The following is a 25,179-nucleotide window of genomic DNA, read 5'->3' on the forward strand; positions in this document are numbered from 1 at the left end:
TGCTGTCCCAAGCCTGCCCAGCACCGCTCTGCTTCCGCACTGCCACTGAGCAGATCCAGCCTCCTCTTCCTAAAACACAGGCCTCGGCACGGACACGGATGTTTCATTTCATCATGTTCCTCACCCTCACTAGGACACGCTAGGACAACTAGCTGCTTCTGATGCCCCGGGGGTGTCATCTCATTGTAGGAGGTCAGGAACAGATTGCAGCCAGAGCATCGATCCCGATAACCGCGGACTGCCCCAGCCGAAAGGAGAAAGCCGCGGTGCAGGGCCATGGCAGGCGGAGAGGCAGCTGGCAGGAGTGCTGCCGGTGGCTGAGAGCGCAGGGTCTCCCCCTTCGCCTGGCAGGGTCTCGGGGTGCCGAGCGCTGGGGATACACCCCACCGGCGGGCAGCCAGCCCTCCCTTCTCCCCAGCGCCGCGCCGCGGCCGAGAGCTGGCCGCCGCTGCCCGCGATGCTCCCCGGCTCTCACCTCCCTGCTCCTTTCGACCCCGCTGGAAGATCTAAAGATCTCCTCTGAGACAAGCAGAGCGGTGCCTTGGGGTTCAGCAGAAGGCTATCGGGGTGGAGTTTAGCAGCACACTGTGCAGGAGGTCAGAGGCAACTGTCTGATGCTCCCCTTGGCCACGACCTCTGCAGAGCTGTGAAATATCCCTCTGCTTCCGAGATCCATGTCCTCCGGGCCGTCGCCTTAACTGGCTAACAGCAAACTGCCTGGGACGCAGGGCAAGGAGTGAACCATGGCGCAGAGGCAGCAAACATCTCGGCTATTGCCGGGCAGTGGCTGCTCTCCCCTCCCAAACGCGATCCATTCACTGCAGCTCGCCTCCGTGCCAAGAGTGTGGAACCCTTGTGAAACCAGATCCAAACGAAGCCAAGGTCACGGGGATGTTTCAAGATGAATGGAGCACTCCCAGAAGATGTGGGCCAACTGGCTCACGTACAAACCATTCATTCCATAGGATTCCCCTGTGTCAAGCCGCACAGCCCATTCAAAACAAAACGAAACAGAAAACCCCCTCCACCCGGCAGCCAGGGTGCTGGCTTCCTTCCTTTCCCACCTCCACTTCCAGTTTAAACGAACAGCCAGGATGGGCAGCACGCTGGGGTTTCAGGTCCCTAAGAGGCAGTCGAATGCCACTAAACCCCACCTGCTGGCCACCAGCTCCTGGGGTGCTTTGCTCCATGTTTTGCTCCTGCAGAACCACCGCACAGCTCCATTACATCTCTTGGGTGGCTGGAAAGATGCCGCTGGGTAATAAATGAAGGCCTCGCTTTGGGTCCCGTCCAGAAAGCGTATTAGGCATCGTGGCAACCTCCCCAACCTCAGCCTGGCCTGAAGTTAGCGGGATTTGGTATCAGATTTCAGCATGGGACCTGGCATGGGACCTGGCGGTACTCTCTTGGCTTCCTTGGAGAAGAGCGGAGTGAGGGGTGAAGAGGAGGAGAAAGGACAGCACGGTCTCACCTCTTGTTCTGAGAGCCCATCGATGATTTCTGACACCTCGTGCTCGCTGCGTGCAGCCGACATGGAGAGCCCGCCGCTGCCCCTCTGTCCTACCCTGCTGGGAAAGGGCAGTGAAACACTCAGACACTGATGCTCCATTTCATGAGCAGCAAACCACCTTCATGACAACTCGCTGGCCCTGTTGTCCTCGTTGTTGACCTCCATAATGGCGATAACCCAACACCCCACCCAGGCCACCCTGTCCCACGTGGGGTCTGACAGCACTGCCTCCTGCCCGGAGAGCACCGTCCCCCATGTCCCCTGGTTCTAGGGCTCACAGGTCGAGAGCCTCAAACCACCTTCCTTCCCTGTGCCAACCTCGCTACAACAGAAGGACATTTCACACCCAACCACACTCTCCCCCGTTATTTTCTCCTCTTCATCACACTGCAGCAATGGCTAAAAGCATCAGCACTGAGCCGTCAGCGCTGTGCCACCGCATCTGGTTTGCAAATGCTGCACGAACTTTTAAATCAAAACCAGCCACTGACATCCCCCCTAGTATCACCCAATGTAACAGCCACACGTCCCAAGGAATTAAAACTTTTCTTTAGGAAAGCAGGTAAAAAATGAAAACATTTCTCAGTACCATTTCCCCCCTTCTCTTTAAGATAAAATAAAGCCTCTGATTAGGAAGTTTGGACCCATCCAGCTGTTAGCGAGGCACAAGGATGGGATGCTGGCAGAAGGGTTTGGGTTCTGCACACATCAGGTGTCCCTGGGCAAGATCCCGGGGCTGAAATGGGAAGGACGGGGAGTTTTCAGCAAGAAGGGTGGAGATCATGAAATCGTGTATCCTCCTGGCAGGAAACAACATGACCTCAGTTGCGCTTCCAATGAGGAGGAGAAAATGCAGAGGGGATGGGAGAGACCCGGGACATCCCCTTCAGTGGGACATTTTGCTCCCTTCGTATCGCTGCTGGTCATTCCTATAACCTCTGCAGATGTTTCTTCCCCCTGCCCATGATCCGATCAAAGCACGTGCACGTATTACATCATCAGCATGACTAAATGCATCTGCAGGTCTTGTACATCTTAATTTGGGCCCACCAGTGAGGCAGTAATTCGTGCCAGCCTGGCCAGGCGGCCAGCACAAGGGATTTACCCCTTCCTCCAAGGTGGCCAGCCAGGAGACGAGCAGCAGAGGGGAGACGGGCAACCAGATTCCTGACATTTTTCCTTCTCTCGTGGCTCTGTGCTGAGCCACCCTGAGGAAAAAGCAGCAAAGATGCTTGTCTGCTGGCTTCTGCCTTCGATTAGACAGGGAGAAAAGGGACTGATCGCCACCCCATCCCGCTCCTCCCACGAACAAAACCCACACCCGACCCCAAAGAAAAGAGAAAGGCTGTCTGATACCAGCTCAGCCCCTTCCTACCGCTTCTCCTCTAACCTCTGCATGCGCTCTTGCAGTTCCCGCTGCTTCCGGATCTCCGGGAATTGCTTCTCATAGTATTCCCGCACTTTGCTCTCTTTGGCACGGCGCCGGGGGTTATTTTCGATGCGCTCCACTTTTTTTTCCCAGGCCTCCATCAGCTGGTCATAGCGCTGGCAAAACTTCTGTTCCTGAAAGGGCAGAGGGAGAGAGGGAGCTCAGGAGACGTGTCTGGGAAGGGCAGCTCCTCCAGGCCCGTCCCTCGATGGCTGCTCAGGCTGAGCGTGAGTCACGCTGCTTCAAGAAATACGGTTTATTAGGACACGGACACGCTCCAGGGTCTGGGACCAACCCAAGAGTAAATTCCCAAACACAGGCCATCAGGTACCCGCGGGTTTTTTCCTTCCAGATCCAACATAAAATAGTAAAACCAGGATTCTCGCCCAGCGTGGCTTTGCTCACCTACCACACCTTCTGCCGAGCATCCTCCAGTGCCTTGGGCGAGAGACTGGGGACTGAAACATGGGGAGGGGACAGGGGAGGGCAGGAGAGCGGGTCCCCGCATGCGAGCAGGGCGTGCAGAGCCGTCATTCCGGAGCCGCCAGCTCGCCATGCCGGGGAGAGGCGTGCCGAGGCACCCGCGGCCGGGCACCCCTTCCCACTCCCACACACCGGCCCCGGTGCTCACAGCTCCGTGCTGGCAATGCCGACGGGCCCGGGGCCACAGGGCAGCTCCGCGCACAGGCCTGGCTCCCCGAAACCAAACGCCAGGCACCCGGCCCCTGTCCGAGGCCGTATGGCACAGTGGCCCGGCTGCACCGTGATGCCACCAGCTCCACCACCGTCCTGGAAAGCAAACGCATTTTGTCAGCTGCTGCTCCTCCTTTTTGGCCCAGGAGTGGGACGAGCACATCCCCGCTGACGGCAAACCCAGGCTCTGCCGAAACGCGGCGCTGCAAGGGGTTTCCAAGCCCGACTGACGTCCTTCTGGCACACCCTCCCAGCTGCCCACACAGGTCCAGCGCCGCACTTCTCCCTGGTATTTATGGGACCAGCCTGGTAACCATAGCATTAAAATATCACAACACAAATAAGCCTCCCACCCCCCCCCCCCCCAAATCATTCCTCCCTCCTCTGGCCACTCTCCTGCCGGAGGAGGACGCCCGCGGACACGCAAGGTCCACACCAAGAAGATGCCCGGCCACGGTCCCCGACGGCTGCAGCGGTGACAGCAGCGATGGCGCCCAGCCTCACGTGAAAGCAGCTGGGCGACCAGAGGGGATTTTAAGGTTTCATTTTGAGTGAAACAAATGCGTTCTAGGCCCCAAATCGGGAAGCGAAAGCAGATGTCGCTCTGCAAAATAATCAATGGCAAACCCCAGGTCGCCTCCCACCCCCCATGCCGAGAGCGGGCGGCTCGGCACCGGCACGCTCGGCACGGTGACGCTCGGCACCGCAGCAGAGACGCGGCAATCCAGATTTCAAAGAGATAAACCCGCCTCTTGCCATCGCCGCCCCACGACCGGAGGAAAGTCCAAGGCTGTAGGATTTCCCAGATGCACTCTACTCTCGTCTCGCTTGCTCTCGGGCACCAAAAGCAAATGGGGAGAGGTAAAAAAACAAACCAACCCCAAACCGACGGAAACACCCGATTCCAGGTCAGGAGGCAGCTGGGTTACCCTGAGCCAAGCGAGTCAATCGTGCCATGGACCCAGAGCACTGGCAGCTCCGCGGCCCATCGCTGGTGCCAGGCACCCGCAGCAACCCATGGCCGGTGTCACACCGATCCCAGCACGCGGGTTTGGTCCAGCCATCTCAAACCTGGCGACACCCCACGCGCAGCGACACACCCTGTGATCCCCGTGGCCTTTCGGAGGCACCCTGACAATAAGGTGGGGTTGATAAAGCACTAACACTCTCCCTCCCGCAAATAAATTAATTCCCATTTGCACACCTAGAGCCAGAGGCTTTCCTGCCCTGCACGGATGCACAGGAGATGCTTGGGTTTCATCGAGAGCTAAAGGAAATGTCCATAAGATGAAAGCGAGGAACGAGAACCAAAATAAAACTGCCCTGAAACCCGCCACGGGGAATCTCGCATCGTGGGCAAGGAGCTACAGGTAACGCCAACAAGCCGCGGCAGCTCGGAGAAATCACAGCTGCTGCGTTTTTACCCCTCCTGAAGCGATGCTATCAGCCCCCTGAAAACGAGAGCTCCCACCCTGCCAGTAAATCTGCTATATCCTCCTGCTTTCAGCACGTCACATTTGGGAGGAGGCTAAAAATACCCCGCAAAGTTTATCGAGCCTCAGCGCCAGGAGGCAGCCGGTGCCCGTGCTGTGTGCCAGCCCGGCGCGGCCGGGGCACAGCCCGGCACGAGGGCTTGGTCTGGTGAAAAGCTTCAAGGCTTGGAAAGGTTTTTCATCCCTATGGGGAATGAGCCAGCGCTGGGTCCCGCATCGCCATCACCCCGGCACGGCTGCCGGGCTGTTTCGCAGCAGGCAGGGCGGCTCTCTTTCTTCTTTTTCCTCCACTCTTTGGGATTACTTGATGAAATCTTTATCCAGAATTCCTCTTTTAAGGAACCGGTATTTGCAGATGGAAAGAGCAACATCAACATCACACTCTTGATCTCCCCAGCCGCATGCTCACACCCCGGCAGCGGGGCGGGCAGTAGCAAAGCTCCCCGCTCACCCAACTCGGCCCTCCGGAGCACAGCTCTGCTACGGATCGGCTGAGCACTTCTGACTTGCATCTGCATTCTTAGAGCCCCTTCCCAGCACGGAGCAGAGAGATCCTTCCTGCCACGCAAGCTTCAAACCCCACCGCAGCGGGGCTGGGCTGTAGCATCCCTGCCTAGCGCGTTTTGGTCCGGCTGGGATACACACTCCCCGCATGTTTTCTGCCATCCTTCAGAAGCCAAGATTACAGGCACCTCGGAGCACTGTGCGTTGCCCAGATCTTCACAGCTCAATCACCAGGAGAAGCTCCTGGTCAGGCACCTCAGGAGCAGAAGCGCCTATTCCTTCTTCAAGCATCCTCTGAGCAGCCTTAAGCAAGCATGTCCGTTCCCGAGCAGCCGTCTGTGCCGGCTTTAGCACCGGTGCTTCCTCTGCTCCCCTTCCCGGCTGGGCTCGCCAGCCCATCAGCCTCTCAATCACACCAGTAAGTGATGGCGAGCCAAATCGGACTTGACATGCGTATCTAAAAATGGATGAATAGTAACGCTGCCGTAGCAGCTGAAGGCAGTTTGTAGGCTGTGTCGAGCCCGAGCCCTCCCGCAGCCCACGCTCTCGCAGCTCCAGGGAACGGAGCAGCTCTTCGGAGGGGAGGGGAAGAGCGAAGGTGACGGGGGAACCAGTCCAATTCCTACGCAAGCCCCACGGTTTTGTTTCGCTGGCTGATGGAAATAAATCTCTTACAGCCAGAACAGCTCCCTTTACCCTTCTCTCTCTGCAGCACCGTCCCCCTGATGGCAATTAAATGTCTTCTGCTGTGCCGACCTCGGTGGAGGCATGAGGAAGCCCTCCGCACCCTCTGGTGGGGCTCTCGAGGCTGGACCCTGCAGGGACCGAGCTCTGACCCTGCTCCAGCCAGCCCCGGGCAGCGACAATACCCCGGAAAGTAAAAGAGCCAGAAAGAAACGTTGGCACGTAGATGGGCTTTGCTAAAAATAAGGTCTGCCACAAAACAGGCAGAAAAATAGCTAAGCGTACCCACTTTGCAAACAGAATCAGCAAATGTATTCACTTTGCAAATTCAGCAGCCGTATGTTGCCTATTTTGTAGAATAGGCAAAATGCTTCCCTAAACTGAAAAATCCCCTTTCAAGGACACTGAATAAACTGGCTGCCAGAAGTTCACCTATTTTGCATGACAGGCGACTTTACTGCAAGCCGTATTTTAGGAACTGTGCTCTTGCAGCCTAATTAAACCTTTTCCCCCAGCTCCTTGATACTCACAACAGAGCAACTCACTGTAGGTTTAGCGCAGTAACCGGCCGTTTCCACCAGAAAGCAGCTCCTGGGCAGCTCCCTTCTGGTTCCTATAAACCCACACAAAGCTTTGCTATTCCTGTTTTGAGGAAGGGAATATTGATCCGCTTCCCACACCTGCAGAAGTCCTGAGCTGCGGCAGGCGAGGTGCCCTGAGCAGCACCGACGGCCACGCTGGGTGGTGCTGAAGGCAGAAGCCGTGTAGCCCCTTGCTAGAAACCTGGAAGAAATTATATCACGGAAAAGACTAAACAAACACGTATCCGGACACAAACGGGAGACACAACCATCCTTTTGGAGTGCAAGATCTGTGGCTTTTGGAAGACTGCTACAAAATGGGGGAAAACCAAAAAAATAATTTGATCACTAGCTTAGACACGTCTGTGCAAACAGCCTTATTGGAAGCTGCTCTTAAAGGCAGAGCCTTCCAACCACTTCCCATGGCTGATTATTTTGAATTTTTCCAATAATTCCTCCCAGTCGGAGCACTTCTGTCCAAAACCCGCACCAAAACCACGCAGAAAACCTGCACCGGTCAGGAACCGGTGTCTACATGTTCCACGTAAAACACGAAGCCCTTCCTCATGAGCCGAATCACCCTTCACAGAAAGATGCTGCAAAATCCACCTTCCCGGTAGGGCTCTTGGTTGCTTCTGGCGCTTCCCCTTTTGTGCTGGTTTTGCCTCTCAGCTCCCGCTGGCGACTACTGCAGGCAACTGTCAGTGCTGAAAACGTGTGATTTTGTAAATCCCACTTGAACTTTCTCCTCTGTTTACAAGGGACTTGCAACGAACGCCTTTGAAGCCTCATAATAAACCCCACTTTCCCCCTTATCTAACCAAGAACCATCTCCTTGAAGGACACTGCAACTATCTTACAGGCAAAGCTGCCTAGAAATGAAGTGGCCGGGGCTTGATTTTTGTTTTAAACCACAAATTCCTAGAACATCGCTCTGTGGTCAGCTGGAAAGAGTCGGATCAGTCTTCAGACCATTTATGGGAAGCAGAGTCAGCTTGTTTCACACCTCTCTTAGGGTTCGGTTACTCACAAAATAAGACGTTCACGCTGCAAACAGGCTCTCAGATCAATGAAGGGCTCTGCTGTGCCTAAGCCAGCGCCGCGTGCTTGCTCTGCTGGGGGTACTCGTGGAGGGAGGTGCTGCCTGCAGCAGGATGGGGACCTCTCCTTTACATCCACGTTATTTTAAGCGTAAGAGGTGCCACAGCAACTCAGTGGGCAAAGTACTGAGCACCAGCACTTCTCTGCTGGAAAACGTCCTTTCCTTTCTCACATAATAAATTATGCTGCTTTATACATATAAAATAAGGTATAGGGGAATCACTTACCCACTGTTTGCGAGCATGATTTCTCCTCTTAAAGTACAAGATTAACTTTTTCCGCATTGCCTGGTTTCTGTAAATGAAAAAAGATGAGATCCAATTAATGAGGCGGCTGAAATCCAAAGCCTGGCTCTCCCCACTCCCGAAGGAGTTTGCAGCACAGTTCCCACCTGAGCTCGGGACTGCATCGACTTCAGAGACACAAACGCAGTCAGCCGGGGCCCTCGTGCCAGCTTTAGAAAAAGACCAACAAACCCTCCAGCACAAGGAACCTCACCCACATCTGCTGGTAAAACCAGGACTATCGTTGAGAACTACATTCACGAACTCCCAATTCTGCAAACCTTCACTGTGTGCTCAGCACTGAGCGGGCAGACGCTCCGCTCTGCGTTTACCAACGGGTCAGGCTGTTTCTTGATTATTTTTACGTTTTGATCGGCAAAAACCCAACGGGGTCCCAAGAGTTGGGGGGCTCAGGCCAAGCTCTGCGTGGCAGGAGGCGGCCCCCCCAGCACGCCCCGAGCAGAGGCCACCCTGAGCCGCCCCGGTCCCCAGGGCCAGCAGCGAGGCAGCCGCCAGCGCGCGCACGCTCCCGTGGGGTCGTTCACCCCGGCTCCGAGGCGCTGATAAGGGCGCAGGATTGCGGCAGGGCTTGCAGCACACATCTCCTAACCTCCTGCCTTCTTGGAGCCGTGCCTAACAAAGCCGCAAACAAACCAGGCGGCGAAGTTCAGCCACTTGCAGAATTGAGACCTCGAGAGAGAAACCAGCCGCTGCAACCACGACCAACCCGGCGTCTGCCCGGACACCCCCCGGCTGCTTCTTCTTTCGGCTTTCTAAAGACAGCAAGAAGTAACTGCTCAGAGAGAAGCAGCGCCAGAGCAGAAAGGAGCTGGAAAGGCTGCACGAGCTCCCGGAGTCTGCACGAACCCGAGCGCTGAGCTCCTGCAGTTATTCCTGTTACTAATATTCACAGCAATAAAATCTCTAGGTAAAAGGGAGAGACCAGGGGCAAAGGAGTTTCCTTAAGACTTTTATCCCGATTAAAGGCAGAGCTGCAGTGTGTAATTACTGATCAGGAGCTTAACAGTGTCATGTAGGCATGTTCTGCAGGATTTAGCAGAAGGAAAAGACACCCTTGCTGCTTCCGCCTGGCTGGTGGGGAGGGGAGAAAACATCCTCCTCCCCCCGTAAATCCCTACACCTGATCAGCAGCAAAAGAGACTGTTTGGGAAGGGGCAGAGGGTCCAGCTCACGGAAGAGAGAGGACTGGGGGCAGTCCTGGCTAAATTTGGGGAAGGAGAACACGACAGAAAGCATCAACATTTTTCACTTTTAAAAACCTCTTCTCGCTGCTAAACCATGCGCTGGCGCTTGCGGGAAGGACAGGGACCCCGCGGCACGCGCTGCCCTGCAGACCCCGGGTCCCTCCAGCCCACCGGCAAGGCTGCGCCTCCGCTCCGGCAGCGTCTGGGAGACCCCGGCCCGCCAGCGCGTGGGCACCCGGAGCAGGGCCTGGGGGCACCACCCTAACACGGCCACCCATTTATTAGCAGGTTTATTTTAGGACAGCAATTCCTTCCTACCTCCGAGATCAAGTACGGCTGCTAGAGGAAAGGCAGCAGGATTTGGGACAGGGATGGTTTCTTCTCCAGCACAGTCATGCTCGGCTTTGTTGCCTCTTTTTAGTTTACCAAGGAGGAAACGCATCGGGCTTGATTCTCAGTCCTAATAGTACCATTTGGATTTTGTAACTTCTGTTTTCCTCTCTCAGTTACCGGAGGTCTCGGGTACACGCGGGGTCCCTGACCACTGCCCGAGCTGCGCTACATCTTCATTCCCTTTGACTTTGCCGTGAACGCTTCGGTGCAAAAATAGACCTTGATGTCCAAGGCAGCACTAGCAGGCGGCACTGGTAACTCCTCCCACAACTGGAACACTCCAGCTACCGGCTGGGAACCGACGCCAGCGTCCCCAGCTCGAGCCACGCAGCCCCCAGCCCCGGCACGCACCCAGTGCCAGGCAGCACCAGCCTCGGCAGAAGGCACAGCCACGCGACGGGGCTGCAGGCTCCCGCAGAGCAGACGCTTGGGTCCACAAAGGTTTTCTGAGCGAGGGCTGGAATATCAAACCTCCTCCTTTGATTCCGTTTCAGAAATCAAAGTGGCACGATCACTGGGGAGTGGGGGGGAAACCTAATAAATCCATGCACGGGGCACTTTCTGCCTTTCCTCTTTTTTGACGGCACGTTTACAAAGGACCCACTGTTGCTCTGGGCCGCGCTGCCAAGACCAGAGGCCACCTCATTAGATATATTAATAAACTCTGCTGCCAAAGGCTTCTCCCTGCTGGATCACACAACGCCATTGTCTTTTGTTTCTGTCTGCGTGGCGCATCCACCGAGGAGCCTCAGAGAGGGCTGCAGGGGACTGGCTGACCTCACCGCTCGCCTCCGTGCAAACAGCGGTCACTCGCCTTTAAAAATTAGGGAAACCGAGGCACGGAGCTGCAGTGACGTCTGCCCACTCGTGCAGGGAGGGAGGCACAAGAAACGAGGAGCGCGGCTGTGCCAAGCCGAATGCCCCAGAGCGTCCATCTCCGGACCCACAGGCGAGGTTGGTCCAGCAGCATCCGGCTCCCGTTTGCCAGCCCCGCACGCCGGGCGCTCCTCGGCCCAGCCGCAGGCTCTCCGCCCAGCCGGGCCCCGGCTCCGCACGTGCTCCCGCATCCCTACGCGCTTTCGTCACCGGCTCCAGTGCCGCCGCGGGCAGCAAATCCTCCTGCAGAGACCCCGCCGGGTGGGTTTTGTTCAGAGGCTCCAGCTCTGCACGAACAAGCTCTGACGGGAGACTGCGCCCGAAAGACACATTCCTGTTTGTTTGTTTGTTTATTCCAATTCTGATGGAAACTCTAACACTGGGAAACTGCTGGGGCGATGCTAACGACGACCATGTGTGCGCTGGCCCCCAGCGAGGGGGCATGGATTGCCCCGTGGGGCCCGCACAGCGACACCAACCCCGCACCGCCCACGCCAGCCTGGGCAGCATCCAGCAGCAATGCGGGGCTTCGACGCGCTTCTTTCTGCTGGATCTGCCGCGCGAGTCATCACCGCGAGACAGGAGGGTAGATGAAGAAAATTAGCGGCTCTTACGCAGCTGATGGGTTGCCTTGAGTTTTGCATCACGGCTGACCTTGAAAGTGCTAATACAAGCAAAGACTTAATGGCTCCGCAGCTGCACAAATCAGCGATGCCTTGAAAGCCGGCGTATGTTTACCACTGCCAAGGCTGAGGTAATCATAGAGTGAAAGGATTAAAAACAACAACAGAACCCCCTCATGCCCTAAATGTTTTTGACACTTTATCTTTTTTTTTTTTCTTTTTTCCATAAGGTCAACCTTTCAAAGCTTAATACAATCTTGGTAAATATAAATAGGCTTCGCAGTTTATCTTGCTACACGGACTGCTGTTAGAATGCATTTGCAGAGAGGTTAATTTGGGCCACACGTCTCTGAAGCACACGCTGTGCTCCCTGGGCGAATCAAAGAGCCAAGCACAACCGCTGCAGCGCAGCCGGGAAGGGAAGGGCTGTCTGCTGGGAGTCTCGTGCAGAAATAACCGGCGTGGAGCAGCACATGGAAAAAGTCCTTCTGGCAGCGCACCAACCCTCCTCCATCGTCCTCCTGGGCAGCCTGAATCCTGGCACCTCCCCACCTGAGGTTTGCTGGTGCACGAGAAGAGCGTCACGGACGGAGACCCGAACCACCACGAGGTGAAGAGACCAGGCAGTGCACAGGCAGAAGGAATGGAGGCTCCTTAGCTAAAGCAACAGTGACTCTTGTGGACAGTTTTAAGTATTGCTGTGCTGGCACATCACACCACGCCGGGTCAGGAGGACGTGCGGGTTGCCCTGTCCTTGGCCGTGCCCCACGCAGCTGCTAAGAAGACAGGGCAGGGCAGGCAGGGATGGACCCAGTGAGACACGGAGCCTGCCCAGCTTCTGGCGAGCTGGGGTTTGGGGGCTGCCAGGTGGGACGTCCCCATCCTTGCGGTCAACAATTCACCTAATCGCCGCTGGAGCCCACCTGCATTCCTGCCGTCCCTGCGGCCGCGGGCTCCACAGCTCCCTGCTGTGCCTACGGGGAAAGTCCTTCTTTCTCGTAGGCTCTCAGCTCCACGTAGCGTCCCCCAGCTCCGGCCGCAGTGACACGGCGACTACGCGTTTCCCACTCACCTCCTCCAGAGCAGCCTCGTTTTTTTACAATTCCAAAGCTTGCCTCTGAAGGCAGCTCTTCTCCGAGGTGAGGACACCACGTCCAGTTACCTCCTCCGTGCCAAAAGCTATCCCAGCCCTTTGGTCACCCAGAGGAGCTTTCCCTGCACCTCCTGTGCTCCTCTGCAGAGAGAGGGGAGATCAGCCGGTGTGGGTCACACAACCACCACAGCCTTCTCCAGAGAGACATCGACCTTTCGAGCTTTTGCAGACCTCAGGCACAGAGTCACCTCCAGCCAGCCAGGCCCCAAAACGACGGCTCTGCGCCACACTCGGGGAGGTGCAGCCTCACGTTGGGAGCCCAGGGCTGCTGCTCCTCTCTAACTGCTCTGCAAATGCCTTGAGGATTTCTGTCCTCATTGCTGGTGAGCTCAACCGGTGATGGTCTCCTTCCACCATCCCAGCAGGGCAAGGGGCAGCCGAGCCTGCCACAGAGGCTGTGGGGGATTCGGGGTTTTTCCCACATCAGAGGCCCATTTGTTTGTAGCCGGGGTGGCAGAGGCTCTCAGGAGCAGCGAGTCCCCTGCTTCAGTGCCAGCTATCAACTGGACGAGTGCAGCAACAGCCCCGGTACCAGGCACCAGCCTGAAATGGGGCACGACCTGGGTGGGGAGCCTGGGGCAGCCCCACCAGTGCCCAGCATTTCCCCACAAGCACCGGCAGGCAGGAGGAGGAAAGAGAGATCAAACAAGGTAAAGCAAACTCAAAACTTGACATTTGATTGTCACCTGCCCCAGCACAGGATGCAGGATTCAAATATTTATCTATAATTTTGGCTGTGATTCTGCAAGAGCTTTACATCAGCCCCACTGACCTAACTGGTGAGCCCCACACCTGAGGGTGGTTCTCGGAGCCAGCCTCCAGACCACCAAGTGAAATGCACCTCCCACTCCGAGCAAAGCAAAGGGAGCCCCTGCATCCACCTAAACTGGCTTGGTGCAAAGTTGTGTTTGATTTTTGGCTTTCACAACGGAGCCAGTCAAGGAGAGAACCCGTAACTCTGACTTTTGAGTTACTTGGCTCAGGTCCACATGAATGACTTGGCTACCATCCTTCCGGAGGCTGCGATCTTAAAAGGATGTGCGCACACACATGCGTGTCGGTGCTCGTGTGTACACACGTGTGGACACTGCCAAAGCCCTGGGATAAGACTCCTAAAGGTACAAAGAGCCGATGCACTCGGCACACCTGGCCGAGCCTGCCTGCAGAGACCTTCAGCTGGTGCAAGACGAGATGAAAGGAAGTTTGCTATTTGATCAAAACTAATCAGGGGTATTTAATTACACAGGAGCGTCTTTCATCAAACAGCCAGTGCAAACAAAGCAGGGATCGAGCCTGCGAGGAGCAATGGGAAGACGGCAGCGAGCAAGGCCACTGTACAGCGAGATCGATCGTGCAGGCGAGGGGCGGAAACCGAGGAGCCTCCTGGCAACTCCAGCCGAAGGAAGCGCTGCCAGCGAGCCCGGAGATCTGCAAACCACGGGACCCGAGGAGCACAGCAAGAACGCTCCCAGGTAAAACCAGCCAAGAGGCAACAGAGAGCGTACAGAGAGGGTTGCGTCCCCCAAGTACGCCCGCTCCCGTGCATCGCTGACGCCAGGATGCCCAGCCGCGGCTCGCGGCAGTCACCGATTCCCTACCCCTCCAGCTGCAAGACGCCCCGCGGAGAGGGCAGGGAGCAGGTCGTCCTGTTCACGGGTCATCGCGCTCCTTCATTTCCTTGCTCTGAAATGGCCGGAGCACACAGCTCCAGCTGGTAACACACTGTAACCTACCAACCCCAAGGCAGGGCACATGCCTGGGAAGCCAGCTGTTCGGAGCAGTTTCCTTGCAGCATTCAGAAACGCGTTCTGGGGAAGAAAAGCGAAGCAGACCTTTCGTTGATTTACTCCAGAGCCCTTGAGCACTGGGACGGACTGAACCCCCGGCACCATTAGTGCCTCTGAGAACTGAGTGGCAGAGGTTCGTAACGCTGGATGTACAGTCGGGCAGGCTGTGCTTGTGCCCAGGAGCAACACTCAAGACAAATCAGCCATCCAGAGGTCTCCCAGCTTCTCAAATCGTGTCCTCTGCAGGTCCAAGATGCATTCAGCTTTGGAGGTCCAAAGTCATCCTTATAATTCATCAGAAAGTTTGCACTGTTAATTCACCTGGCGGTTCGCACGCTGAGGCCGGCGAGATGCTGGTGCTCCAAGGAGGGGATGCCTCGGCAAGCACAGGCGCCTCGTTATCCGAGCCTGCCCTGGGGCCAGACCCCAGCACGGCCTGTCCAGGTCCCCACGGTGCCATCTCCTTGTGAAGATGTGCCCACTGAGATGCTCGCGTGACTGCCTCGGGCAGCGGTTACATCCACAACCCCAGCTCTTAACATTAGATGAGAAAAATCACGCCCATCCCCTTTAGCACCTACGAGCTTAGGACCACAATGAGACAAGTGCAAGTGCAGAAGCACTTCTGGCCATCGGTCAGGTACCTGTCCTATGCCTTTGCCTTCCCCTGAAGCCCAAGGTGACATTGCAAACCCAAGTGTTGCAAAATAGTCCACTCAAAACCAGTACTTGGCTTTTCACTGGGAAGAGAAAGAAGCACAAGGTTGCAGTGTGCGTCTCCATCACTTAGTAATTCATCACAAGGTAATACTTCTGCCGTGGTGCATGCAAATAGAGAATAAAAGAGATGAGAAACCTTGAATGGGACGAGCGGGGAGCTGCTAGGTGAATTTCTAACGAGGAAAATGTCTACAAGCACTAATAAAAAGACCTGAGAGAGAATGCATTAGTAATGACAGGGTTTGGAAGAGCATTTGTGTGTGTTACATGTCAGGCTTCGACTATGAATTTAGAGGCAATCCAGTGCTACTAAAACCCCTAGACAGCCAGTAATGAAAAGATGACTTGAATTTTCCAAAGTGACAAGTGATTTGGAAAGCCATAATTGTTAGATTTTCAGAAGAAAGCTGTTCTGCTCCTTTGGGAGAAATGGGGAGGGGGGGCATTTTTGAAAAGAGAAAGATATTTAGAAGCCCCTAAACCTCTCTGAAAATCCTGACTTCCGATTTTGATTCTGCAGAGGCAAAGTTTCCACCCCCAAAAAGCTATCAGCTGCAGACAGCAACCCAGATGTGCAAATGCTAACAGTGCACACAGCTTTGCTGCCGCTGAATCTGGACACACAAGAAAACCAGAATCACACCAAGCTCTTGATCTCTTTTAACTGCACACTCAGACCCTGGTTCTCCGACACCTCTCCAAGCATCTCAAGGGGACGCAGCCTGGTTTCACCCCGACGTTTCTGAATTTCTGCGTAAAAGCAACGAGAAGCTCTTGGAGGGAAGGTTTAAAGCAAAGCCTGTGAGCAGCACCTTGCACGTACTTACCCTGGGCTTTTCAGTTTTCCTTTTGTACGCTTCTTCAAGGCTCAGAAGCTCACATTTTGCTTTCAAACACAAATCCCACAGACTTATGATTTCAAGATGACTGCTTCGGGGAAAGGGGGGAGGAGAGTCCTACCAGGCTGTGTTTCATGGCTGACCGAGCAGGAATCTCCTGCCGTAGAGATGAAGGCCCCCTCGGAGAATATCTCTCCAGGTAGACAGGAGGTAATTGATCCTGCTCATGTGAACAACATCTTGTCATTTTTCAAACACTTCAAGGAAAGAAGGTTAATATCTTTGGTGCCAGGAGTCTGGAGAATACACAAAATCACTACCACGGCAGGGTAGGGAGAGCAGCTCTCATCCCTGTACATCCAGCTGGTGAAACACTGGAATAAGAGACCCAGACCAGATGCACTGGTGCTTAACTGGTGCACAAGTAAGCATCCTCTGTATTTGTTCCTGTATTTCAGCAAAATCTAAAAAAAGGGGTCTTTGCAACCTCCTCAACTGATGCAGAATCATTCAAGTGGCCTCCAGTTGTGCTGGGGGCTGCAACGCGTCTTGAAGGAACCCTGCCAGTCCTTTGTAAAGCCAGAATGATAGCACCTTGAAGAACAGCAAGGGCCAAGCTAGCTGTGGGGGCAAGGCTCACCCCATCCCTAGACAACTAAACGCTGTCTTGTTCTCTTCCTCCTTGATGAGCGAGCGGCGGAACCCTTCCCTCCCACAAAGCAGGTATTTCGAACAGAAAGGACATGGTCCCATCAAAGGTAGGTCAAGTCTTTGGCACACACCGCTCAATGGTGCCTTAGAGCACGCGGCAGATGTAGCATACAAAATTAACCATGTTTGCTCGAAGCCTGAACTCGCAGGTGAACCAAAGGGACCCAGGCAGACGGGTAACAGAGCACAGCCAGGAAGCTAAATAGGACTTAAAAGCTTTTGAAGCTGCAAACACTGGAATGAACTGGGGCATGAAATTAATTTTAACTGTACTGAATAGGAGACAGGCCATAAAACTCCATGAAAATAAGAGACCAGTAACATTTTAGTAAGAGCAGAAATTCTCCCCGTAACTCCCCAGTCAGCTCTATTAGCAAAGTGACTCGTCCCAACTGAAAAGCAAAGCAAACAAGCAGGAAGAATCAAACTAGTATTGCAAGGCAGAGAGTATCACTGTAGAGAAATCGAGGAATCCTGGCTTTGTGATATTCAAATGCCTTCCCACTGACACTTGCAAATATTCAACTGAGAAAAAAAAAATCCATCCTAGGAAATGTTTAAAAAAAAAAGAAAAAATAAAGGCATTTGTGAATAACAACAGCCTGGCCATCCTCCTGTGCCCAGGTATGAGGCTCCAAACCAGTTTCATGTGGGAGCAGTTTCTATTCAGCACAACAGAGCCATCATGCAGCGAAGGTTTGTGGACAGAATCGCAACCCAGATGATTCTCCAGCAACGTGCCAAAAGACTTTTTCATCACGGCTAAATCTGCACGGAGTGAAGTTGTTCAGAAGAATCTTCATCCAATTACACCTTGGCAAGATATAACCTGTGGTGTCCTGGCAGTTGTCCTTCTGGTGCTCTAACACATCTGGCCAATGTCTCCCAGCACCCTGAGGATTCACCGCATCTCCTACCGAAACAGCCACCTCCAGGCTACGGAGCAGAAGCTGCTCTTCTACAGCTCTTCTTCTAATTTTCCACATTAAAATGACGAAAGAGCAAAAAATATCTTCCAATGCAGCCCGCGGAGAAGTTGTAGGTAGGATATGAACATCCAACAACAATGTGGTCAAAACGGAGAAGTTTAATACCTCTTCCTCTTGGCCAAAGGACCCTGAATCATTTGCTTAGAAGAATCACTGGAATCTTGATTTGGTATCTGCGTCCCAAGCATCCAAATGTCCTTTAATGTGCAGCAGGTACACAAGAGATGAGAGAACAGGACACAGCAATTCCTCTGCACATCCATCAACAAGTAGCAAAGTGCAATTCAGACCTCAGGACCTCCGAGACAGGCCTACGGTCAAAAGAAGCAAACCTCTGGAGCCCAGATCACTCAAGGGCCATTTACTGACCTAGTTCCATGAATGTGCTCGGCTGGCATCAACAACCAGCTGAAGGCAGCTAATTGTGAGGATTCTGGAAGGAGGAGACGGAGGCTTTTCATTAAAACATGTGGTTTCCTTCCCATATTTTTTCAGCATTAATCACAGTGAGTATTAACCCCAGGCCTGCCTGCTCCAACCTCTCCTTGGTCCATCACTGCCACCGCTATAGCCCCACCGGAGGAGCATCCGCTGCCCGGGGCTGGGATACCCCTACGGATACCTGCAAGGAAGGGACGGAGCAGAGCACCTGCTCTGACGGCACGGGAAGCTGGTCTGACGGGGCTTCACGTCTCATTACCGGTTCCACTCCTGACCTGCGCAGTCAGTTCTCTCTTGTTTGTGCCCGTTCTTTCAGGCAGCAACCAAGGACAGGAAATCGTTTAAATCACAGGAAAATCTGATCAACAAACCCACAAATATTGGCAGGGGAATGGAGAGTGGGTGAAGCATCTGGATCTACTTTTAACTCGTTCTTTCAAGGACGAAATTAGTGATCGGTTTGAAAAGGCCACCTTCGGTGCCTGGCTTGTGGCGGCCGTGGAGCCCTTCAAGAGAAGGAGGGGATCGAGGGACCCAAAGGGATGGGGACTGCCACATATCATCAGTGCCAAGGGCGAGTCACAACCAGCAACGCGGCGAGCGCATCCTTGGGCCGGCACTCGATGCCGCACAAGGTGGTTTATCAGCCGTAAAGCCCCTGCACCGACAGCAAAACAGACCTCCAAAAGCACACCGAACACGACCCTTGATTTAGGGTGCCAGTGCCCAGCGCCGGCAGCGAGGCTGCTCGGGGACCCGCTAAGCCCTGCAGGAACCGAAGGGCTCGGGGCGACTCTGGGATTCGCGTGTTTTACAGTAAGCGCGTTGCCTCCACGACACAGGAAGAAGCCTTGGGTGGAGCAGGAACCGAGCGGGGCCGGGCAGCGAGCAGCGGGGTCACATCACCAAAGCCTCCACCTCCCCGCAGCCCTCGGGGACAGGCAGACCTAAACCCCACCGGCGCCCACCGCGCTCCCCTGAGCCCCAGCAGCCGAGCAGAGGTACGTTAACTCTTTCCCTATAATCCCCCAGGCATCAACTAACGTACCGCTGAAAAGCAAAAGATTATTAACTCTTGTTAATAGATTACTAAAGACGATTATCGCCAGCTGACCGAGCCCGTACCAAAATAGACACGCTGCAGGCAGCTCAGAGCAATCATCGGTTCACTCAAGGCAGATGAAAGTTTCAGATCTGGTTTGACTATTTAAATTTCCAACAATAATCACAATTATCGCTATTCTCATTATCTGTTACATTTCTTCTACGTTCAGGAAGTCACTGTGGTTATTAAATGCAGGTTGATGATTAAATTGTGTATTGAGGTGATAAGTGAAATTAGATGACTGCTAAGTCTCGGTAAGTATCTTTGAAATAACCACTTGTTATTAGACATTCAAGAGGTGCTTCATGAAAATCTAACTGTAATTGCAACTTTTCATTTTACCTCATCTTCCCCACATGCAAACACACACACACGTGCACTGGCAGCTGATTTCGTACTTCAGTGTGCGTGAAACATGGAAGAAAGCACCCAAGGTGAGTGCTCTGCGGGAAAATGCCAGGAGACCGGCCAGGAGCCACGTCCATCCCCCTGAGACAAACCAAACGGCACCTTCCGCTTCCGACTGAAGCTACGGCTCCTGGCTGCTGGGCTGGCTTGTGCTTCAGGCACCCAGAGCAGGGCAACACCAGCTCTAAAAGGATGCTCGCTATTCCTCGGCAGCTTTCATCGGGCTCTGGGAGCGAGCTAGCATCCCTCCCGCTCAGCCTAATGCCCAAGCTGACATTTAAAATAGCCTTTTATTGCCACGTACTTACATTTTAATGTTTTCATGGTATTGCCTGGTGTCTGAAGGCTGGTTGTATAATGGCTGAAATAAATAAGAAAAATGAAGGCATAAATGGTACGGTCTGACATTTAGAAACTTAACCCCGTCAGAAGCGCTGCCGCCTCAGCACGGGCTCCCGTCGCCCCGAGCTATGCCAGCCCAGGCGCCCGTCCCCGCGCCCCCCAGCCCGCCCGTCGCCCCCAGCCCCGCTCCCCGGCCGTACTGGAGGGTGCTGGCTCCCGGCGGTGCCGCTCGAGTCACGGTGCATCCCAGCTCAGCCCGTGGGAGGGCAGGCAGCGCTCGAGCGAGCTGGCTCAGAACAAGCAATTGGCGACGTAATCCACATAAACACGGCACGGCGGCGTACGTGGTTGCTATTCACTGATTGAAAAACGCAGTGCGCTTTGGAACATATGACACGGGGGAGGCGAGGGGAAAGGGGGGCTTGGGGAGCGGGAAGAGACAGTCTGTGTGCTGCAAATTGTTATGTCTACGCGGCAAGAACCTGCCTGAGCTTTCCCAGGGAGCCAAGCGCAGGCAACTGCAGGCAGGACAAGTCTCCGCCCCTGTGGTTTCCAGCAACACCAGGGGTGGGTCGGCCCCCGGGCATGTTGCGGCAGCCCCCCACCACCCACGTGTAGAGTGATGCTCTTGCCCATCCCTCAGGAGGGGCACGGGGCTCCTGTAGGACAACGTTTTGTACAGGGCTGCCCTTTGGAGAGCCCAGTGACCGTGGCTCTCTCCAGGACCAGATGTGAGCACCCATCACAGAGCTGCTCTGCCCCCACACCCTCAGTGGGGACATGCCGGCGCCCTCCACGGGGCCAGGAGAGCTAGATGTGTCCCTGGCCACCTTCAGCCAGTCACCCCTTCCCATCTGTAGCATGATGTACCCTCGGGGAACCTGCCACAATACAGGGTCCCACTTCTTGGGAGGGAGAGGTGCCACAGAGACCACACTCGATTCCACCTATTGTGATTAACAGCTCAGGCCATGCTCCAGGAGCTGCCACCAGTTGTGTTCGTGTAAGCAGGCTGGCAGGGCGCTCAGATTAAGCCCTTCAACACTCTTCTAGTCATCGGCTAAGCTGGTGTGAACACGTCCAAGATTGTGCTCATCAAAAGCTTGCCATGGCCCAACCTTCATCAGCAACTGGGCGCCTCAGGAACGCAGCTCCTGTCCAACCACAGAAACATCACCCAAGGTTTCAAGCAGTTCATCTACAAACTTTCACCAAATCAGCTGTCAGCGATCTAAAATTGGTGGCCAAATACAGGCAGGGGGACACATGATGGCCGGGTGCTGGCTGAAGGCAGCATCCTGGCCACGGCTGCATCAAACCAGCTCACCTTCCTACTGTGGTCATACAGCTGAGGCTACACGCCTCATCCACTGAATTTCATCTCAGATTAAACATAGGAAAAAAGCAAAACATCTGCTGAACATCTGCTCAATCAGGTGAGCAGCACTGGAGAGGACAGGACCTGCAAACACAGGTGAGTCTTTCTCCTCCAGTTTGAAGAAGGTGTTACTCTCACCTCCTCCATGGTACCTCCCCATCACCATCACAGGTGACTGGCAGAGAAGCTTGTTTTTCCACACAGCCAGCTTGTCTCTACCGCCCTGTGAAAAACAGATACTGCCTCACCTCTCCCCTGCCACACACCAGGTCAGCCACACCGATCTGCACAGAAAGGAGACTGGGTGTAGCTCTCCCTACCATCTGCAGCCCATCACCACTGTGTCTTGGCACAAGCAGGTCATCAGCTTCTCTTTCTGGCTGCCCTTGGACATGTCCCTCTTCACTGGGAAAGCACACGTAATCCCCACGTGGAAGAGGCACGCAGAGGAACCCAGGCAGACAGACATGGTGAGATGAACCGCTGTGTCCCAGAAGGGCTGCGGGGCTGCCGGCAGCGTTCGGGCATCTGTCGCCCTGCGAGGGGACGGCGGGCTGCAAGTCTGCAAGGAGACACGCGCAAGGAGACACCTTGCCAGGGCAGACGAGAGGGACAAGCAGGTCCCTCAGAAGGAGACATGTTCTCAGTGGTGTCCCCTCCTCAGGGGTATTTCTGTCACGAATCCTCTTAGATCTGCTGGTGCAACTCCAGGCTCAGAGCTGGCTGTGCACTTCGCTCTTGGAAAGCTCAGAGGAACACAGCCAGCCATCTCATCACATAGCTCGAGAGAGGCAGGTCTGCACCACGGAGAGAAGAAATCAAGCCGTGACTCTGGAGCATCACATCCACAGTCACCCTGGGAAGGCTTGCCTGGAGGAACCGCTGGGCAGCCTTGACCAGCGACTGCCTCTTGGAAGAGGACTTGCAGGAACTGGAAATATTGATACATAAAAGTGCCTCTTTTCCCTCTGTGCTCATAATAATCAAAGCAAATAAGCTGGCAAGTCACAGAGACCTTCCTCCTGGGAGGAGGCGGTGGAGTAAATGTTTTGGTCTGCGCCTGGGTTAGAAGATCCTCGTATCCATGTGGACACCACGGATGCCCTGATGCCACTCAGCTCTCCAAAGGCTGCTGATTCTTTCCCACTACTGCTTACCTATGGTGTAAAGAGCCACCTGAATTCTTAGTTAGCAAACCTAAGTGTTAACAGACACACACTGGAACACAAAAAGAAATGCCCAAACATCCAGAAATAAGAAACTCTGTGACCCAAACCCAAGATCCACATGACACCAGCATCTCAAAAGAGATTTCTGTCTGCACAACCAGCCTTGGCACTGCACCTCAGCCCACGCAGCGGAGCAAGCCCAGGAGACCAGTTCTACCTACCCCATAGCGGACATATCCTCACAGACTAAATAGTTAAAGAAACTTTATTCTCAACATGGCAGGGACCGAGAAGCAGCATCTTCCCTCAGAGCTGTCCACAACCTGCACAGGATTACAACTTTCTCAGTGAGTAAGCAGAAGTAAACCTGACAGATCAGATGGGTAAGGTGACATGTTCAAAACATCCACGGCGTTTCTCCGGGGTAAGGGACAAGTAACGCATTTCTCTGCAGGATGACATTTAAGAAAAACATATATTACTGGAAAAAACTTGGATTTACTGAAAGGTCTTTAAAGATAAAACAGAACGAAAGGTCTCAATTGCTTTCTGGCCACTGCAGCCTTCAGACGACACATCTCAATGACATGTCTCCCTGGGGAAAACATGGGGTCATTTTTTAAATAGTCCTGCTACATCGCAGGGATGAAACGAGGAGAGTCCTGGTTTACTGAGTCCAACCTCCTCCTGAGCTAGAGGGGAGTGCCAGCCTCCCGGGACCTGAACGGGACCCGGGGATCCCTGGGCAGGGGTGATTTCTGCCGCGGGGACAGGGAGCCAAGTGGAGGGCAGCAGCCGTGACTGTGCGGCACACCGGCGGTCCTGCATCGGCTGGGAGGGCCAGGGAAGAGGTGCAGGGCCACCCAAAACCCCAGCAGACAGGATGGAGAGGCACCAGCAAGGAGTAATGGGCAAAAGGATTTGGGGACAATTCTGCACGTTTAAAACCCCGCAAGTACCAAACCGAGGATCCTCCGAAGAGGATCAGACACGAATGACACCTCTAGGATAAAAAGTGCCGGGCCAGACCTTGTAGGGTCAAAGCAGTGAGAAGCCAGGGACCAGCAACAAACACTCGCTGCTTCCTTGAGACGTACGACCCAAGGACATGGGCTTCAGTGAAGAGCCTGTAAGCCTGAAAGCTCAGAGGAAGCTGTTTAAAACACTGAAGTCAGGAACTAAAGAGTTTCCTACCAGAGCTGGGCCACCTCCCAGCAGCTTCCAATTTAATGGGAAACCCGTGACACAGACCCAAAACTTCTGGGTAAATCCCTATTTACGCTATACTGGATCACTCTCAAAACCCCTCCTTCCAGCTGACGCTACGGACAGCCTCAGCAAGCCTTCGATGTGCTCAGGCGATAGGATTCCCTTCTTTGCTCAAACGCAAACCCCTCGGAGCAACCCGCTGCCGGCAGGACGGAAGGCAGAGCCCCACTGCGGCCCCTTGGTCCGTGCACGCCAGCGCAAGCCACGGATGCAGCCTCCGGCTCCGTCCTGCCAGCAGCACCCAGCGCCTCGTACCACCTCACCCTGCTCGCGGCCGCCGTTTGCCAGCGCTGTGCTAACCTCCGGCCTCTCTCTGTCGTGACTAACTGGTTTCCACCGCGACCTCCTGCCTCGCACCATCAGCCCCTGGCAAGCTGCCCCGCCGCCGAGCCGGTGCGCATCCGTCACCATCGCTGTTGCAAATGGTTTTGCAGCAAACGTTGCAAAAACCAGAGCTCTCTGAACAACCAAAAGCAAGATGTCAGCAGCCTGAGCGGAACCGATAGCCAGCTGAGCCCCCATGTTTGGGTGACGGCCACCACCGTTCCCTGCGGAGGTTTTGCACGGGATTAGCACCGGGCTGCCCCAGGCTCCCTTCAAGAGACCCGCGGCAGCCCCAGGGCTGGTGCACGTCGCGTGCGACGCTGGGGCGGGCGTGCATGGCGGGCAGAGCATCTAAAGCTGCTCTCCTTCCTGGAGCTGCTTCCTTTCCAACTCAGAAGAAGATCTGACTATTCATCTCATCTCAGAGGCCGTTGGCAGGTCCCGGGTGCTGCTGTGCCCGACATGGCGTGGGGGCTGGGCCATGGGAAGCATCTCTCTCCGGGCAGATGGGTGAGACAGTCTGCAAGACGCACGCAGAGCCCAACCGGGGTTTTGTAGGGTTTTCTTAGCAGAGGCTTCCCCTGCCCTCTGAGGAGTAAGGCAGAGCGACCGAGGGAAGCTTTGCACTGAGCTCTGCTACAGCTCCTCCCTGCGCATTGTCAGCACCCAGGGACAAAGCATCAACAAACTAAAAAATGGTGGGGGGAGGAAATGCAACAACTTTTGGGTGAGGAAGCACCAGCCCCAAGCACTGCCAATCTTCAAAGCAGAAAGCAAGCAAAGAGTTTGACCCTGGTGACTCAAAGGAAAAATAATGAGTGCTACCTCCCCGAACAAGGAAGTGGGCTTCGACACGTAGCAGCGAGCTCTAATTCCCTTGTGACCTCTCCCTTACGCACCCGGGGAAGAAAGCAATTAGTACCACCTCCGCAAGGCAAGTCCAAATTACAGCTGCCGAGGGCTGTGGGCTGCCCGCTCCCACCTCGCAGGAGCAGCTCCCTGCGTTGCGCCCCGCGGCCGGCGCAAAGCAAGAGAATCTCCATCAGACCATGTCCGTCCCGCTCCGACCCTTCCAGCAGCGTCGCTGCAGACGCACCCTTTTCCCAGCACCCTTCTCCAGGACTCCCCCTCAGGGGGTCTCTTCAGCCACCCCTGCAGCAATCAATTG

The 25,179-nt window shown here is 54.8% G+C and overlaps 1 protein-coding gene across 1 annotated transcript in view; it reads right to left on the reverse strand.

Annotated features, from left to right (window-relative positions):
- The window catches only part of NCOR2 (nuclear receptor corepressor 2), a gene marked incomplete at its 5' end in the record, with an annotated part of 178,131 nt that overhangs the window by 84,738 nt on the left and 68,214 nt on the right, over positions 1-25,179 (reverse strand). Inside the window, 4 exons of the mRNA XM_082007798.1 lie at positions 1,472-1,568; positions 2,886-3,073; positions 8,223-8,289; positions 19,838-19,890. Coding sequence (XP_081863924.1) covers positions 1,472-1,568; positions 2,886-3,073; positions 8,223-8,289; positions 19,838-19,890 — 405 coding nt within the window. The remainder of the gene's footprint in view (positions 1-1,471; positions 1,569-2,885; positions 3,074-8,222; positions 8,290-19,837; positions 19,891-25,179) is intronic.

Source organism: Phaethon aethereus (assembly GCF_964289735.1).
Source record: "Phaethon aethereus genome assembly, chromosome: 17".
NCBI classification, from domain to species: Eukaryota; Metazoa; Chordata; class Aves; order Phaethontiformes; family Phaethontidae; genus Phaethon; species Phaethon aethereus.